General features: G+C 45.4%; 2 protein-coding genes across 2 annotated transcripts; both read right to left on the bottom strand.

Annotated features, from left to right (window-relative positions):
• Nucleotides 1–4,945: 4,945 nt before the first annotated feature.
• LOC124701274 (probable receptor-like protein kinase At5g24010) lies at nt 4,946–6,681 on the bottom strand. Its single transcript, XM_047233320.1, has one exon. The coding sequence runs from the start codon at nt 6,670–6,672 to the stop codon at nt 5,254–5,256; it is 1,419 nt and encodes a 472-aa protein (XP_047089276.1). The 5' UTR covers nt 6,673–6,681; the 3' UTR covers nt 4,946–5,253.
• Nucleotides 6,682–11,529: 4,848 nt separating this feature from the next.
• Nucleotides 11,530–14,377, bottom strand: LOC124701273 (probable receptor-like protein kinase At5g59700). Its single transcript, XM_047233319.1, has one exon. The coding sequence runs from the start codon at nt 14,285–14,287 to the stop codon at nt 11,621–11,623; it is 2,667 nt and encodes an 888-aa protein (XP_047089275.1). The 5' UTR covers nt 14,288–14,377; the 3' UTR covers nt 11,530–11,620.
• Nucleotides 14,378–18,597: the final 4,220 nt, after the last annotated feature.

Here is an 18,597-nt window from a genome sequence, read left to right as displayed (position 1 = left end):
AGAACTTCTGGGAGACAAAGATGCATCAGACTGAATAAATATAGGATAGCTATATTCCTTTGCTTCTACTACATACTAGTACATCGTTTAGAGCTAGACAGATAAAAATATACGCTACACAAACACAACCAAACTAAAAACATTTGGCAGAGTAGGATAGTGAAATCTCAGATTATTGTGATCTGGAAAAGGCTGCGACACAAAGCACCACACAGTCTAACAAAATCTAGTCTTGTGGCAATACAATTTTCCTTCCATCTCCGGGTGGAAAAATAAAGCTGCAATTATGTGTTAATTGGTTAATCCAAAAGATTCTGCCTCACAACTACTAAATCATGCTTAAATTGTAAGAAATATTTTGCTTCAACAATTTCAGAATTTTTTTTGGAAATGTATTCCAGCGATGTCTTCAAGCCAACTCCTTGTTTCAAAGGCATAATAATACTATGGTACCATACTGCCGTGAAAAAAAATAGCGATATAACACAGGTATTCATGCATATTTCAATTACTGGATAGAGAAAACTAAAGTAGTAGTCTAATAAAGCGAACTGTACAAATACGACTGAATGAAAATACTGGATAGGATAGATAGTACTTCGCTCAGTGCTAGACAGATATAACACTAGTATACACCCAATGAAAACAATAGGTAGAGTAGGATAGTGAAATTCTCAGGGTATCACAACCTGGTTAAGGTGGTGAGACTAAATCTACTATGCAGTCGAACGCAACACAACTAACTAATTTTCGTGGCACATGATTACGAAGCTTGTCCAGACTACAGAATGTGCTAGTGATGGAGGTAGCAACATTACAACTACTTAATTTGTTTGAACCAAAAGATTTCTCCTTGGAACAACTAAATCATGCTTCAATAATAGAATATGTTTTGATTCAGAAATTCCAGCAATGTCTTCAACCTGCTCATTATTTCACAAGAAGGGTTCTCCTAATGGGAAAAACTAGAGATATCCCAGACAGGTTGCGAGCATACGACAATTATTGCTACTAGATGGAGAAAGTAGTAGTAATACAAGCACATCTAAAGTACACACAATTACCATGTTCTGCATTGGCCAAGCTTGAACAATTGAGACTTCAACCATGAAAAGAGTAGAAGTGTTAAACTGGTGAACTACAATACTTACAACCAAAGCACAACATTAAGTCATTAGAGTCGCATAACTGCCACGGTTTGAAGCTCCAGAAACATCATGCTGCTCAATAGTCTGTCTAGGTGGGCACAAGCTGATATGCTCTAGCCAACTTCCCGTCACCAGAATCAACTGATTAGCGAGACCAAAGCATACCACTATTTTTCAGCTCAGTCCTCAACCTCAGCACCAGCGTGACCAAAACCAAGAACGACGCCACGAAGACTAAACCACAGAGCAGAGAGCAAGAAAATTCCCTAATCCCCTTACTGACTAGGTAGTCCATATCCAGGATAACCGGCAAATCTCCATCCATGCCGCCACCCGTTTTGTTCATCCTCATTATGTCAAGCGCATTCAGGAACCCACTCACTTCTCCAGGTCGGATATCTTCGTGCCACTAATGGGCAATTTCAGCATCCCTTCATCGCTAACGTCCACAACAAAGTCAATGTAATACGGATACTCAAAGCACTTTGTATCAAAATTCTGGGAATATGTGCACATACATCGAACCAGTGTCGACATTTCTTTAAAAACAGTGAAGCATTACCAGAACATCGATTCCAAAGTAAGAAAATCAAACACATTATACAGCTACATAGAGTAAGGGGTATGAGGCTTAGTGGTTCAGTTGGGAACTAACAATTTCAAAAGATCAATTACACAGTTGGATGTAGAATTGTAGATAAATCATGAATCATATGGGAGTAGATATAAGAAGCTGGGGTCAAGTCAGATTACTTTTCACCAAATAAATTCCTCTTTAGAAGACAGATGGGTGAATGGAGCACCAACATATATCCATACTGTCCCTAGCGATCACCAGCAGGTAACAAAAAGGCCTTGATGGTCTAATTTAATAATAGGATACCAATGAAATGTAAATGAGACATTAGGCTACATTCTCTTCAGATTCCATTCATTTTCAAAGAGTAGAATTTGACATTCCACAGTAATCAGCACACTTTGTCAACTAATAGTTGTTAACTGGTACAACCGCGCATCCGTATGGGCCATGCAAATAAATTAAGCTTGGTGTGTTCTTTTTGAAATAAGCAGTGCCTTTCGTGCGCTGGCATGGTAGCTCGTAAAACAAGCCAAACAAACCTTTTACTACTCCATGGCTACACGTAACTGCAACCCTACAAGATTACTAAAGGAAAATGATACGAATTAAACCATAGAAAACATCATGACTACGACGCGGTTCTTCCTAAACAGTTCTCATTTCAGAAAGTAAGTGTAGCCATGTAATGATCTGAGTGACAAGTTGGATAGATAACCAGTTTGTCCTGGTATCTTTTTGAGTTAGTTTCCTGAGGCATGTAATGATCTGAGTGACTCAGTTTCTAATGAAACTGGGGATCCTGTGGGGTTCCTTTTCTCGATTTTTTTTTCAGAAAGTACGGAAAGGATCTTTCTAAAGAGAACTCATTTCTGAAGGTACGAGCCGAAACTGAAATTCAGAGCTACGGCAAATTGGTTAGTTTCTTGTTATCAGATGAGCATGTTGTTCCCGTTGCTACAGGAAAACAATATTACAGATAGTATTTGCATTCATGATACATGAGCTCAGCTCAATTGTACTCCTAGTAACTAGTAAGAGACATAAACAGTACAGTAATAATAACTATCAAAAAGTATGCCCAGTGATTACCATTGCAGTACAGATGCATGCCTAATAGGGAATGCCGGGTTGGACCAGTTGGGAGTGACGGGCCAAGTATATTTAGATGGGCTGGTTGAATTTATATTCTAGACCTAAAATAAATAGGTAAGGACTATTTGTTATTTATCAGGAGGTATCTAATTGGGTTGAAATGCATGGGGGCAAACGGCCAACCCATCATCAATGCAGGCAATACAGGGAGCTCGACATTTTAATTGCAAAATGTTCAGAAAATTCAGCTGGTCAAGTATCAGAAAAGTCAAAAAAAAAAGTCAAAACAAGAAAACACCACAAATTTCAGAACAGCAACTTTTTAAAACAAAAAAATTTTAATGATACCATGGGTGCATGCAAAATATCAACAATGCAATCTCTTACTGCAAGGTTTAGAGCTGCTCGGTCGGTATGGATTAGTATGACCGTCGGCAGTACGAAACGGCATGTATAATGCTCAACAAAAGCACAAGAAGAAAAATGACTATATTTTTTTAGAGCAAACAGCAGGACCTCTGCCTTTTCATTAAGAGAATTGACTAGTTAATAAGGAAAACTGGCCGAATATTGGAGACAAAAAGACCTGGTAGTGCTAATGGAACATTAGATCAAAGAAAATGTTGAATATTTCAATGAAGCTTTAAAGAAGCGCACTCCAAAATGATGGGATCAGAAAATTCTACTGATTCTGTCAAAAGGGAAATTGCTAATTCCATTTCTCTGACAATTACTATAGTTCTCTTTCTTAGGAACAATTCTAAGATCTCAAGCTTCTTCTCTGGTTAGTCCTATAAACATAACTGTGCAAACGCAAAAATGCATCAGATTGAATAAAAATGGGGTAGGTGTTCCTCTGCTTTTACTACATACTACTAGTACATCGGTACAGATAAAAATACTACACTGCACTAACACACTGAAAATAGTTGGCATAGTAGGACAGTGAATTCTCAGCGTATCGCGATCTGGTTAAGTCGATGAGACTAAATCCACCACGCAGCCAAACATAAATCCAACTATAACTAATTTTCCGGCACATGGTTACCAAACTAGTCCAGACTACATAATGTGCTTAGTGGTGAGGTAGCAATATGAATATACTTCCAAATACGGGTGGCACTACAAGAAACATTGCAACTATGTTTGAAAAGATTCCACCTCAGAATTACTAAATCATGTTTCAATCGTAAGATCTGTTTTGCTTCAGCAATGTCTTCAAGCTAACTCATTATTTCAAAGGAGAATACTCAAGGAATAATGATATAATGGTGCAATACTGCCATGATTAAATCTAGAGATATAACACAGATATTCAAGCATTATTTCAATTATAGGATTGAAAAAAGTAAAGTAGTAGTTCTGTATGGCTAAGCTCGAACAGCTGAAACATCAACCATGCAAGGAGTAGAAGGGTAAAACTAGTAAACTACTACTTACAACCGAATCAAAACATTAAGTCATTAGATATACATAACTGTTGCAGTTTGAAGCTAGTCAAATCTCATGCTGCTCAATAGTCTGTCTACTTGGGCACAACAAAGCATGTTCAACCTTCATATTAGATTAGTCTGAGAAAAGCGGTTGTACGAAGGCAAAATGCATCAACTTGAACGATAATACTTGATAGGATAGGTGTTCCTCTGCTTTTCTACACACTAGTACTTCTTTCAGTGCTAGACAAATAAAAACTATACGTGCAACACCCAATGGAAACAACAGGCAGAGTAGGATAGTGAAATTCACAGGGTATCACGACCTGGTTAAAGAGGTGAGACTAAATCCACCATGCAATCAAACGTAAATCAACTGATTAATTTCATGGGACATGGTTACAAAGGTTGTCCAGACTACAGAATGTGCTTAGTGATGAAGGTAGCAATATGGTTTTATTTCCAAATATGGGTGGAACAAATCAAAAATTATGCTCCCTCCGCTCCATAATCCTTGTCATGATTGTAGTTCAAATTTGAACTAAAACCTCGGCAAAAATTATAGAACAGAGGGAGTAACTATTTGTTAATTTGTTTGTACCAAAAGATTGCTCCATGGAACAACTAAAACATGCTTTGATTCAGAAATTCTAGCAATGTCTTCAAGCTAACTCATTATCTCACAAGAAGGATTCTGCTAAGAGCATATTGATATTATAGTACTACACTACCATGGGTTAAGTCACAGACAGGTATTCCAGCATATGACAATTATTGCCATTGGATAGATAATAGCAAAGGAGTAGTAATACAAGCACATCTAAAGTACACACAATTACCGTGTTCTGCATTGGCCAAGCTCAAACAATTGAGACTTCAACCATGAAAGGAGTAGAAGTGTAAAACTAGTAAACTACAATACTTACAACCAAAGCACAACATTAAGTCATTAGCTTCGCATAACTGCGGCGGTCTGAAGCTCCTCGAAACCTCACGCTGCTCAATAGTCTGTCTTGGTGGGCACAAGCTGATATGCTCTAGCCAACTTGCCATCACCAGAATCAACTGACTGGCGAGACCAAAGCGTGCCGTTATTTTTCAGCTCAGTCCTCAACCTCAGCACCAGCGTGACCAAAGCCAAGAACAGCCCCGCGAAGACCAAACCACATAGCAGCGAGCGAGCAAATTCCCCAATCCCCTTACTGAGCAGATAGTCCATGTCCAGGATGACTGGGAAATCCCCGTCCATGCCGCCGCCCGTTTTGTTCATCCTCATTATCTCGACCGCATTCAGTAACCCACTCGCTTCTCCAGGCCGGCTCATCTTCGAGCCAGCAATGGCCAGCTTCAGCATCCCTTCATCCTCAACGTCCACAACAAAGTCGATGTAATACGGATAGGCCAAGTACCCGGTGGTGCCGGAAATGTCGAAATCCTTCACGGCGAGACGACCGTTGACATAGATGTTGAAGTAGAGCTGGTACATCGCCTTGCTCACGATGTCGCAGAAGTGCATGCGCACTAGGTACCGGTTTCCGGCAGGCACCGGGAAGCCCCATGTCACACTGCCCTCTGAATCCACGGACCTCGCGGAGCTGTAGACGTTGTCGGGAGCCACCTCCCGGGTCATCTGCCTGCTATCCTTGGGGTAGGCAATCCGGCCACCGAATGACCATGGCTTGGTACCGGATGATTCGTTGTGGACGAGGAAGCCCTCGTCGTTGACCCATGTCCTCCAGAGCGTGTCGTTGAAGGGCGTGACCTTGTGCCCGGCCACGGTGACCCGGTAGAGCGTCTCGAGGACGTGGGACGAGAGGCCGGTGGTTTGGTTGGTGGCGTTGGCGGCGACGAGGGTGCCGATGTCGCCGACGAGCTCCTCGGGCGCAGAGAAGAGCTCGATGGCGTTGACGAAGGCGGCGGATCCGGCGTCGGGGACGAAGGTGAGGGCGAGGACGTCGGTGTGGACGGGGAGCAGGAACTCCTTGATGGTGGGGGACGAGGCGGTGAAGTTGTGGAGGAGGAGGAAGTCCCCCGCGCCGACGTGGAAGCGGGCGGAGGCGAGGGTTGAGTCGAGGGGGTAGAAGTGGAGGCGCAGGACGTGGTGCCCGCGGCGGCGGATGGCCAGGTCGTAGGAGGCGTGGCAGGAGAAGACGCGCGCCGCGGCGTGGAGAGGGGACGGCGGCGGCGAGGGTGGGTTGGGGGCGGTGGCGGGGAGGGTGGGGGATTGGGAGCGGAGGCGCGTGGATGCGCAGCCGGAGTCCGGGATGAAGCGGCGGCCGTCTGGGAGGAGGGCCGGGGCCGTGGCGCCGCAGGCGATGAGGTGGTTGTCCGCCGGGGCGAAGCGGGACGCGGCGGAGGCGGTGAAGAGGGCGCAGAGCAGGAGGGCGGCGAGGGGGGAAGGGCCCGGCGAGGAGGCCATGGTGGCGGAGGTGGATTTGGTGGGGATTGGGGTTCGGGGAAGGGAAATTGGGGAGAAATGTGTAGTAGCCGGGAATGGCGATGGGGAACAGCTGGAGAAGCGCGGCTTGGAATCAATTCAGGCAGGCAGCCAGCGCGTGGAACGGACGGCGGCCGGTGGTGGGTGGGACCGCACGCGGTGTGTTGCCGTGTCGGTCGGATTTTTAGTGCGTTAGTCAGCAGCACGGGACTTTGGGACCTTGTTTGGGTCGTCGGCGTGCAGGCTTGGTTGGACACTTGAGCTTGATGGGTGGAAATAAATCTGTGGTTAGTATCCGGCCCATAGTGGCTTGTATTCATATTTCATACCAGTATTTTTCTATCAGGTTATGTAAAGGATCACCAGCTATAAACAGGACTTCACTAAAAAACTTTGTAAAAAAATACTACAAATAAAACTAATGCTATGAATGAACCAAGTAATAACCAGGAAAATGTTGACCTGAATGTGTAGCAAACAAGTGATCTGCTAAGAGGTGTGCAACAAAAGAAAAAGAAAGCTCGGCCCCAAAAAAAAAAAGAGAAACAAACTTGGATTGATAAGTAGAGCAATGGCAAGCGCCTAGGCAACACAACTTGTTGTTCCAGCCAAAAAGGAGAAAAGGTGTGCTCTGATGTGGACATAAAATAATGGTGGCATTCATTATTAAAGTAACTAGTTTAACTTCTTTTGATGCAATAAAAAATAACAATGTAAAACCTCAAGCAGAAGCGGAGAATGATTGCAGCAAGAAAGAAGCCAATCTGGAAAATGGAAAATATGGTGGGGTACATGGTGAAGGGGTTTGATGCATATGAAACAACAACAAAATCATACTACACGATCACCCCGACATCTATCTATGAAGGTGCAAAATTGTAGATTGGATCTAGGGTTTCTCGTCGATATTTTGAGGAAGGCTCAATGGCGACTCTGATACGGGTGATCCCCATCTAGGCTAATTCCTCACTGTCGTGAGGATATCTTCTCCTTGCTCCTTTAATTGAACACATGATCTATCCATTGGAATCCGCGTGTACGTGTTCACCGATCTAACAGAACTTTGTTGCCCCAAACAAAAGCTACAGAAGTACTATGAATTATGCAAACGTGGAGAGAGGAAGGGTGTGGGGAGCTGAAGGCCTTTTGGATGCATTAGGAGAGCTAGAAGGGAGCTCTCTTTATAAAGAAGGATGAGGGGTACATCTTGGGAGATGGGGCAACCTTGGTCGACCCTAAGAAATCCCCCCCCCCCCCTCATAAAAGGAAGAAATAGTGCAAGGATAGAGATGGTAACTGGTACCTTCGATCCGGATTATAGATTGTAATATTGTAAGCTTTTTCCCTAAAAAGATCTAGGTTTAACCGAACCTTGGAAAGCACTACTAAAATGGTGTAAAGGAAACTTCTACAAGGCTTTGCTAGTTGATTTGATTTTATGTTTACCAGAACTTTCTAGTTTAATTTGTTTATGTTGTGTTCAATGGATGGAAATAGGCCAGGGTCAAGGATTCTTGTGCGGCTATGCATACATATAGAAATGAAGTACAAATGTGTAGTAAATAAAATAGTGATAAGATATTTGTGAGCAGCACATCCGTAAATACTATTGCCCCTAAAGCCATAGGTGACAAGAGTCTCTTGGTCCAACCATTGTTCCCACATCAGCGAGTAACAACAATTATTAAGTAAATGAATACAGACCAAAGCATTAAGCTAGATGATTGTGCCGTTGATCCTGAGTGAATCACTAAACATGTATCGTTACTTTCCCCTTTCTGTCACTGAGGTTTCATGGTAGCATGTTGTTCTCCACTCATTCCACATTTTCCTTGATCGATCCGATAGATATGGGTACCTGCAGATCGTCAAATTGAGGCAAAGAGACATGGAGCTTTTTTTATAAAGAAGGTCAACAATGGGGGCAAAAACGAGCTCAAACGGATGAGGAACTTTGGGGAAGAAGACCCCCTTAAATAGTCCGGCAAGGCAAGATATAAACAAATGAATAAAGGTAAACCGGTAAAACTACCAATATCAAAAATGCAATAGAGAATGCATATGAATTCTATTTTCGATGAACCGGAGTTTGTCATGGAGATTAACACAAGCTATAAATCCTCTCATGAATAAGAATGAAATAAGAACCAAGAAAGATGATGCCAATGATGCAAAGGTTTGAGCTCTCTTCGAATGATATGATGAAGTTACTCACTTCAGAGCCCCTCTTGATAGTACAACTATCTGTCCTATAACACGGTCTAACAACTAACACCACGAGACCGGTAAGAAACAAACCCTATCAAGATCCTACCTTTGCCTTGCACATATTCCACTTGAGATTGATGATGACGATCTTGTCCACCTCAAGATGAAACACCTTTCTTGATTACACTATCTTTTTGAAGACTTGCAAATTGATCCCCCATACTCCTATGGGAGAGCCTCTTATTTGGGCATGTCTTCACATTTCCGTGATCACCATAAGAATGGCAAGATTCAAGCCTATGATCCCTTCTAGATTCTTATTTTGAACTTACGCTTCATTTTTTCATTCTTCATCATGTTGATGTCTTGAAGATACACATGAGAGATCACTTAATCTTCTTCTTCAAGACATATTCTTCATCATTTTTTTCTTATTGCAACATTTAAGCCAACATATGCTTCAAGCATTGCCTATGGACAACTCCTACAAAATATGACTCAATGCAAATATTAGTACATAGGAATTGTCATTAATTACCAAAACCACACATGGGGGCTCCATGCACTTTTACCTGGTTTCCAAAGAACCCGAGAGATTGCTTTTGAGCCCACATACTTTTCTGCAATAGCTGTTGCCATACACAATTCTCAGTTAATAACTTGGCCAACCATTTTTCTAGAAAGGCCCTGTTTTTAACTTCAAGATCATGAACACCAAGTCCACCTTGATCTTTTGGACGGAGAACACACTCCATTTTGTCAACCGATATTTTTTCTTCTCACTATCCCCTTGCCAAAAGAATTTTAATCGGAAATAATCCAATCTATACAAGACTTCTTTGGATAACTGGAAAAAATAAATCATATAAAACACCATACTCGTCAGTACTGAATTTATGAGGAATAATCTTCCTCCGAGGGATAATAACTTTTCTTTCCAACTACAAAGACGTTTCTGAAGTCTTTACTTAACAAGTTTCCATTCAGCCAACATGAGCCTCCGATAATTCATCGGAATGCCAAGATAGCTAATTGGAAAACAACCAAGCCCACATCCGAATAACTCGGCATATAGGTTGACATCGTCTTTGGTGTCACCGAAACAAAACAATTCACTTTTATGAAAATTAATCTTAAGACCCGACAACTACTCGAACGCTGAAAGAATTAACTTCAGGTTTCATGCTTTTTCCAAGTCACGATCCATAAAAATAATGGTGTCATCGGCATACTGAAGAATAGATAAGCCCCCAACAACCAAATGGGGAACTACACCTTCAGTCTGGCCATCAACTTTTGCACGCTCAATTAAAATTGCAAGCACATCCGCCACAATGTTAAATAATATTGGAGATAGGGTGTCTCCTTGCCTCAAACTTTTTTTTCTGGAAGTATCTACCAATATCATCATTAATCTTAATGACAACACTTCCACCAAAAAAATTAATAATTAAAGCGCACCACTCACCAGAAAAACCTTTCATCCCGAGTGTTTGTTGAACAAAAGATCACTTAACTTTATCATAGGGTTTTTCCAAAGTCGATTTTGAGTATGATCCCATTCAACTTTTTGCGATGCATCTCATGGATTGTTTCATGCAAAGTGACAACTCAATCTAGGATATATCTACCTTGCATGAAAGCAGTTTGAGTCGGGCGCACCACCTGATCAGCCACCGAATTTAGTCAGCCACCTTGATGAAAATTTTGAAACAAACATTAAGAAGACATATTGGTCTGTATTGTTGAATCCGTTTCGCATCATTAAATTTTGGTAATAATGTAATTTCACCAAGATTGATACATAATAGATCTAATTTCCCCCCATGAAGTTCGAAAAACAGCTCCAATAAATCTTCTTTAATTATGTCCTAGAAGGTTTCATAAAATTCAGCCAGAAAACCATCGGTACCTAGCGCCTTGTTGTGTTCCATTTGAAAAAACCACTTTCCTTATCTCTTCCTCAGAGTAGGGAGAGGTAGAATAGTGTATTCTTCTAGAGATACTTGGGGTATATCATCAATTCTGGATTCATCAAATTCCTCCGAGGCACCAAACAATCTTTTATAATAGGATGTAATATAGGACTTCAGCTGCTCATGGCAGCCCTCTTCCTGAACAAGAAAATAAATGAGTTTCTTTCTGTGTCTAATATTAGCAACACTATAAAAATATCTCGTATTCGAATCTTCTTCCAACAGAACTGCGCCTTAGATCTTTAGTACTACTTGAATTCCTCCTTTCCTCGTAGACTGGCTAACTTTGCATGAATCCTATACGACTGTAAGTCTGTTCCTGCAAATTACTTTTACTGCAATGTCCATACGCCACATGAATCCTATATGACTGTAAGTCTGTCATTGCATTCCTGTTAAATTTCGGTAGCAAATGATGCCAGCACGTCAAATTTGAATGGAAAATCTATCTGTCGAATGGTTCAATAATAGGTCTTCTAAAGAACATTCTTTATGTGATGGTGGTGGGTTACATAATCCAAGGGCTACAAATTATGTTTGTCCCACCTGATATGTTCAACCTACTGGGTGGGTGCAGGCCTGCAGGGTGCTCAGCAATGGTGCATCCTGACGACCGGCCCAACTCTGCGACTTGCATGTGGATGTGGCGTTCAGATGATTCAGAGAACGCGGAAAGAACTACTTGTTCAGATGATTCAGAGAATGTGGAAGGAACATCAATTGGTACAATCGGCGCAGGAACTGGATCATCGTCCCTCGCCGCGGGCGTCTAGCTGAGAGAACACCTGGCTGTCGGAGACGTCCGTCATGGTCATGACCGTCTCGTCCGCTTCGTCCATGGACAAGTTGGTCGACGAAGGCACCCACCGCGGCACGACCATGTCGGCGGGGAGCTGCGTGGTGACGGCGCCGCTGTCCTCGAACGCGTCCCGGTTGACTTGCGTCTCCTGCAGCTGCAGGCAGTACTCGAGGTTCCACACCACCTCGCCCATGGTCGGCCGGTCGACGCCGTACTCCTCGAGGCACTTCTCGGCGGTCTCGGCGAACTTGCGCAGCGAGTTCTCGTTCACCTCGCCGGCGATCCTGGCGTCGACGATCTTGTCGAGCTGCCCTTCGCTGTGCATCCTCAGCGCCCACTCGGCGATGTTGATCTGGTCGCGGTCCAGGCTCTGGTCGATCACCGGGCGCGCGCAGAGCACCTCGAACAGCACGACGCCGAAGGAGTAGACGTCGGAACGGTCCGTCAGCTGCTGCGTCTTGAAGTACTCCGGGTCCAGGTACCCGAAGCTGCCCTTCACCGCCGTGCTGACGTGCGTCTCCCCGAACGACGGCCCGATGCGCGACAGCCCGAAGTCGGCCACCTTGGCGATCACGCCGCCGGCGCTGCCCTCGCCGGCGCCGAGGAGGATGTTGGTCGACTTGACGTCCCGGTGGATGATGTTCTCCGAGTAGCCGGAGTGGAGGTAGTGCAGCCCCCGCGCCGCGCCGATGCAGATCTCCAGCCGCTGCTTCCAGGACAGCGACGGCTCGTCGGAGCCGTACAGGTGGCCCCGCAGCGTGCCCTTCTCCATGTACTCGTACACCAGGATCATCTCCCCCTGCTCGTTGCAGTACCCGATGAGCGACACCAGGTGGCGGTGCCGGATGCTGGACAGCACCACGATCTCCGTCTGGAACTCCGGGAGCCCCTGCTTGGACGCGCGCATGGCGCGCTTCACCGCCACGGGGGTGCCGTCGCGGGGGAGCACGCCCTTGTACACGTTCCCGAACCCGCCGACGCCGATGAGGTTGCGGTCGTGGAAGTTGTCCGTGGCGCCCTTGATCTCGGGCAGCGGGACGTGCAGCTTCGTGCTCACCCTCTGCATCCTGTCGCCGGTGCCCTCGCTGGAGCGGTTCGTCGACTGGTCGGGCCAGCCGGAGGCGCTGTCGGGCGTGTACGGCGTCCACGGCGGCGGCGGCATCTGCGTGTTCTCCTTCTCGTCCAGCGCCGCCTGCCTCCGCCTCTTGGGCCGCACGACGAAAAACCAGAGTAGCACGCAACCAAGAACCGCGGCGCCGAGCACCACCGAGAGCGCGATGATCATTATTTTCGTCCTCCTGCTGTGCACCGCTGCCGGCGGACTCATATTGGCAGCTTGCAGCTTCATGATCTCCAGCCCGTTGAGTATGCCGGCCCCGATACTCTTCGGCGACCTACCGATGCTGACGGTGAGGTTCCCGGCGCGTGGAGCCCTGGCCGCGTAATCGAAGTAGAAGGCCACGTTCGACTGGGTCACCTGGGGCAGGTCCTTGGGCGAAAGGTCGATGGTGCCAATGGCCTGCGCGACGTAGACGTTGAACTTGATGCCTACTCCGATGACGGAGCTGAGCATCTCGTAGTCGCAGAAGTGGAGGCGGACGAGGTAGCTCGCTCCCCGCTCCGCCGGGAACGTCCACGTGACATTGAAGTTGAGGCCCGGGGTGGTCGCCCGTCTGAAGGCCGTCACGTTCGCCGCGCGCTGCGTCTGGTACACGACGTCCGGCGCCAGGTCGCTTGTGTAGCCACTGTAGTTGATGCGGGTAGCGGTGCTGTTCACTACCGACTGCCCTGGGGCGCCGTGGAGGAAGGGCCCGTCGGGGAGCCACGTCCGCCAGAGCGTGCCGTTCTCCTTGGTCACCTTGGGGCCGCCGACGTTGAGGCGGTACACCGTCTCCAGCGCGTCCTGCTGCCAGGATGACAGGTCGTTGCTCGACAGGGCGCCCACCGGCACCACCGAGCTGTTCCACAGCAGCTCCGTTGGGGCCGGGAACAGCTCGACGGCGTTGACGAACGCGGAGGAACCGGCATCCGGACTGAACTTGATGGTGAAAGCGCCGGCACCGCGCGGGACGAAGAACTCCTTGACGACGCCGGCAGTCGGCGGCGAGAAGGAGGTCAGCAGGGTGTATGTCTCGAAGACCGAGACGGTGAAGCGCGCGGAGGAGAGGGTGGCGACCGGGAAGAAGTGGAGGCGCAGGACGAGGAACGCCGCCGCGTCCTGCGCGGCGGGGGCGGGGAGGCGGTAGGAGAAGCCGGAGGTGCCGGCGCGCGCGGCGGCGTAGAGAGGCGAGGCCGCGTTGGAGGTGGCGACCACGAACGAGCCGCGCCCGTTGGAGAGGTACGTGGAGTCCGGGACGAAGGTGCGGCTGGGGGAGTCGGACGGGAAGGCGACGCTGGCGCTGGCGCCGCACGCGAGGAAGAACCAGGAGTCCGGGGAGAAGGCGGCGAGGGCGGCGCGCGGGAGGAGCGTGGCGAGGAGGAGTGTGACGAGGACGGCCATTGAGGTGGTGGTGGTGGTGGAGCGGTGCCTTGCGGCTGTGGCCGGCCGTGGCGCGTGCATGCGGGTGGTGGAAGATGATCGGGGGGATAAGTGCGGGCGGGCGGTGGTGGACATGGAAGGTGCAGAGCGGGCGGGAGTGGTGTGTTGACTCGGGCAGAGGGAAGGTGGACTTGGACTTGGAAAGTTTAGGTGATTGGTGCGCCCGTGTGTGTTCGGCAGCGCACGTTGGATTCGAGTGCAGTAGGCCTGTAGGATTGGGTCATACGAAATTCCAATTTAATTCCCCCATCGGTCAAGTGGTGGATACTACTCATTTGTTTCGCTGAAAACAACTCTTAATTTGAATGTTTTTTTTCATGCTTCATGATTGCATTGTGTCTGTGCAAGATATTTAACGTGAGAACGCGAGCACACGTCTTCTCAAAAGCTAACTACTCCCTCCGTCCGCAAATAAGTGTGTTTTGTGTTTAATCAAACTTTTAAAACTTTGACCACATTTATAGGAAAATTTAGTAGCATTTATGATACTAATTTAGTATCCTGAGATTCGTTTTGAAATGTAGTTTCAAATTATACCAAAATCTCATTATATATGTTGCTACTTTTTTATCTACAGTTGGTCAAAACTTAAAATGTTTGACTTAGTACAAAAGCTAGAAGTACACTTATTTGTGGATGGAGGGAGTATGCTTAAGCTTAATTATGGTGTGTCCCTCTAAAGGCTAAATCATGGGCCTCTCGGTGTCATGGCATTAATACACAAGAATGGGATTGCTTAGAAGAGTTCTTTGGATGATGCACAAGAAGAATACAGGATTTTTCGACGCCAACTGTTACCCGACAAGATAGCGAAGGGAGTTGAAGACATATAATGCATTTCATTAATCTTCAAAGAAATGTTATGTTTTCTGAGGTTAAAGCTCATCTTTGGCTTCTTCCCATACTTGATTGAATGTTCAGTATGTTGTGGAATTGTGAAGGAAGATAGAGACACATAATGCATTTAATAAATCTTTTTAAAAGTTATGTTTTGTGAGGTTAAAGCTCATGTTTGGTTTCTTCCCATAATTGATTGAATGTTCAATATGTTATCGAATTGTGTTTGTGCAACCCATAAATGTGGAAATGCAGTTTTTTTTATGTTGAGGGTTGAAATTCTCAAACAAATAAAATAAAATCATATCGACCAGTAGAGGCCCTAGTTATGATCAAGTTGCAATGCTACGACACTATAATGCATTAGGCATGGCCGAGATATTGCTTGTTAGCAACATTTCCCCCCTCACCCCTCTCTTAGCGCTACAATAGTTTGGACTTCTCCACCCATAGACCGGGCCGATCCGAGACCTCCTCCACCGGAATAGCCGGCCGGAGTTGGTCGAGGAGACACGCCGGAGTAGATAGGAGTAGATTTAGGGTTAGATCTAGTCTAGTTTCGTGTTTTTTCCATGTGGAGTATGGCGTGATGCCGTCGGGAGTTTGGCGGCGGTGGAGTTGGAGTTGCTCCCTGCGGCTGGTGGTGGCGTTGCTGCTGCTCGCGGCGCTTCGATGATCGGAGCCGGAGGAAATTGGTGACAAAGCTTCTACACATCCCCCAATAAAGCTTCTTTGCTGCTCTCTAGATCTAGGCAGTGAGGCCGGGGTTCCTCCTATTTCAGAACACCGTAGTGGTGGTGATGAAGAGAAGATTCGACTGGGGCAAGCTGATGTTGGCGGATCTACAGAGCGGCGCTCTGGAGCAGCTGTTCATTGTCGAGTGCAACACACGATGACCGACGTCGTCGTGATCTTCGGCCAAAAAGGTGATCCATCTACAACCTCCTTGAAGGAGGCCTCCATGGTCATTCGCTGGAGCTCGGTGCTTCTGAAAGGCCAAGTGGGTCGTGCCCGGCCATCTAGTGGTTGCCAGTGGCTAGATCCTATCGGAGGAGGAGAGCATCCGAGCCTCCTTCTCTAGGAACTCGGCGAAAACACCTCGAGTTCGCCGGCGCTAGGTGACAGAGGCGCCCTGTCCTTGATTGCATTTTATTTTTTTCTTTCTAGGGTGCTTTTCTTAAAGTGCAAGGCCCCATCTTCAAATTACAAGTTCTTTAGGACAAGTGATGAAAAGGGATCTTTCTATAATATGTACATGTCACGTGTTGATCTATAAAAGCTCCATCGGGGTCTGATGACGGCTACTAGCAACGCCAATAAGATCTTGGTACGTTGGGACTCCAAGTGCAGGGTGTTATATCAAGGGAGTATCTTCCCCACAGGGGTGACTCGAGGGTTTTATCGAACTCTCGGGGAACTGGATGCAAGACTGTACTCTTCTCTCTTCTTCAAACAACCCTGCAAGTAAAATAAATGCCTTGTGTCCCCAGCCCCACCGTGTGGTTGTCAAGCACAAGGTTTCGCGTAAGTAAACAACACAAGTAGTAGTAAAATAAGTAGAAACTAAACTAGATAAAATAACTAAGTAAAAACTGTAAAGATATTGATTGTTTTTGGTGTTTTGGATGCAAATAAGAAAAGTAAATATTTTTGTATTTTCAGATTAAAATAGTGCAGCAAATAGAAAACAATGTAAAAGCTATATAAAGGCGTTTCTTATGATAAAAAAGTGGACCGGGGTTCATGGGTTCACTTGACTATTCTCTCTTAGAGTTGTAGTGGATAAATACAATTCACCAATGAGATATGAAGGTGCTGATAATATTATATGTATGATCAGAATTAATATGTGCATCACGTCCTAACATAGAGATGATGCAACACATCTCTCTTATACTCCACAATAAAGAAACTTCATCAATCTTATATTAAGAATTAACGGAGCATAGCAATAAGTACTTTGACATGAAGTTTGAATATCAAATATGCTACCTTGAACAAATAAGATCATCATTGCTATCACAAGATGAACATAGCATATGCATTCACTTTATCCCTAGTGAGGTAGCAAAAGAAAGGTAAATCCATAATAGATCATGAACATAATGTCACTATCCAATCAATAAAATTATGCTACTCCATCTAACACACCCATCACCCCACACACGCGAAACAAGGTTTTCCTATTCTGCAAGGTTATAAACCAAATAAAGGGGATCATTGGTAAAACCACATAAATGAATGTAAAACATGGTATTATCATCATATATGTTGCAAATATGTGAGCATTCAATATGATAAAGGATAACGTTCATGTATGCATTTTACATGCATCAACATCCCCAAGCTTAACCAATGCTCGTCCCGAGCATGAAGATGATAAAACTAACATGAACTTGGAAGTTTATAATATATAGATTCTAAGTAATCATGCAAAGTATCACAAGCTTTAGTCAATAAAGAATGACAATAAGTACTATGAACTCATGAAGTGATAACTCTTACATTCTACATAGCATGCATAAAATTAAATAGCATTGTAAGTAGCATGAATGAAAAGTATTATGAATCATAAAGCTTGCTTGGAAAGATCCTATGGAAATGTTGGAAGACTTTTTGTCTTCTCTTTTCAGGAATATTTCTTTTGACTCTTGAACACAAGAAAGTAAGCAGGAAATATATGTGCTAAACCTCCAACAAAATAAAAAATAGAGAGTATAAAACATGGTTTTGAGCTATGCAATTCATGTCAACAATAATAATAGGGATTTCTATTTTCGTGCCCCTGGTTCGTTAGTTGTACTCAGTTTTCCCCAACTCGTTAGTTTTTCCTCAGCTTTCCCCTCCCTCTAGTTTGAAACCCCTCGAAGACGCGGGTTGCCGTCAGGTCAGAGGCCTTACCGTTACCGTCGAGTCGGTTCCTCTCCGACCGTCTCGTGCTGACGGGTAGCCATCCATCTACCGCTGACGCGTGGGTCGTTTTATTTCCTGATTGTATACACGGTGCTGCCAATGATAAATGGGGCCGCTCTATGGGGCTGCCGCAGCCAATGACCAGTGGGTCGTCTATTTATTTATAGAAAATTATATTGCCGCTCTGTGGGGCCTCCGCAGCCAATGACCGCTGTGGCAGGTGACTATTTTCGCAGCTTAATCTAAAGTGACTCTTATGCTAAACATTGTGCATCCCGACGTTGACCAAGCAGTGGCGGCGAGCATAGATGATGACCCACAAGTATAGGGGATCGCAGCAGTCTTCGCGGGTAGTAAAACCCAATTTATTGATTCGACACGAGGGGAGACAAATAATACTTGAAAGCCTTAACAACGGAGTTGTCAATTCAATCTGCACCTGGAAACAGACTTGCTCGCAAGAGTTTATCAGTAGTAACGAGTTTTATAGCGAGTAGCAGTAGTGAAATAACGACGAACAGAGTAACGAGAAACAGCAGTGAGTGATTATAGTAAACAGCGAGGATTAAAATACTGTAGGCACGGGGACGGATAACGGGCGTTGCATGGATGAGAGAAACTCATGTAACAATCAA

The sequence above is a fragment of the Lolium rigidum genome, chromosome 3 (genome assembly GCF_022539505.1).
Source record: "Lolium rigidum isolate FL_2022 chromosome 3, APGP_CSIRO_Lrig_0.1, whole genome shotgun sequence".
Taxonomy (NCBI): Eukaryota; Viridiplantae; Streptophyta; class Magnoliopsida; order Poales; family Poaceae; genus Lolium; species Lolium rigidum.
Note: the sequence above shows the minus strand (reverse complement) of the source record. Positions and strands in the feature narration are given on the sequence as shown.

Coding starts and splice junctions, on each gene's coding strand:
- LOC124701273 (XM_047233319.1), bottom strand. CDS start 14,287: ATGTCCACCACCGCCCGCCCGCACTTATCCCCCCGATCATCTTCCACC.
- LOC124701274 (XM_047233320.1), bottom strand. CDS start 6,672: ATGGCCTCCTCGCCGGGCCCTTCCCCCCTCGCCGCCCTCCTGCTCTGC.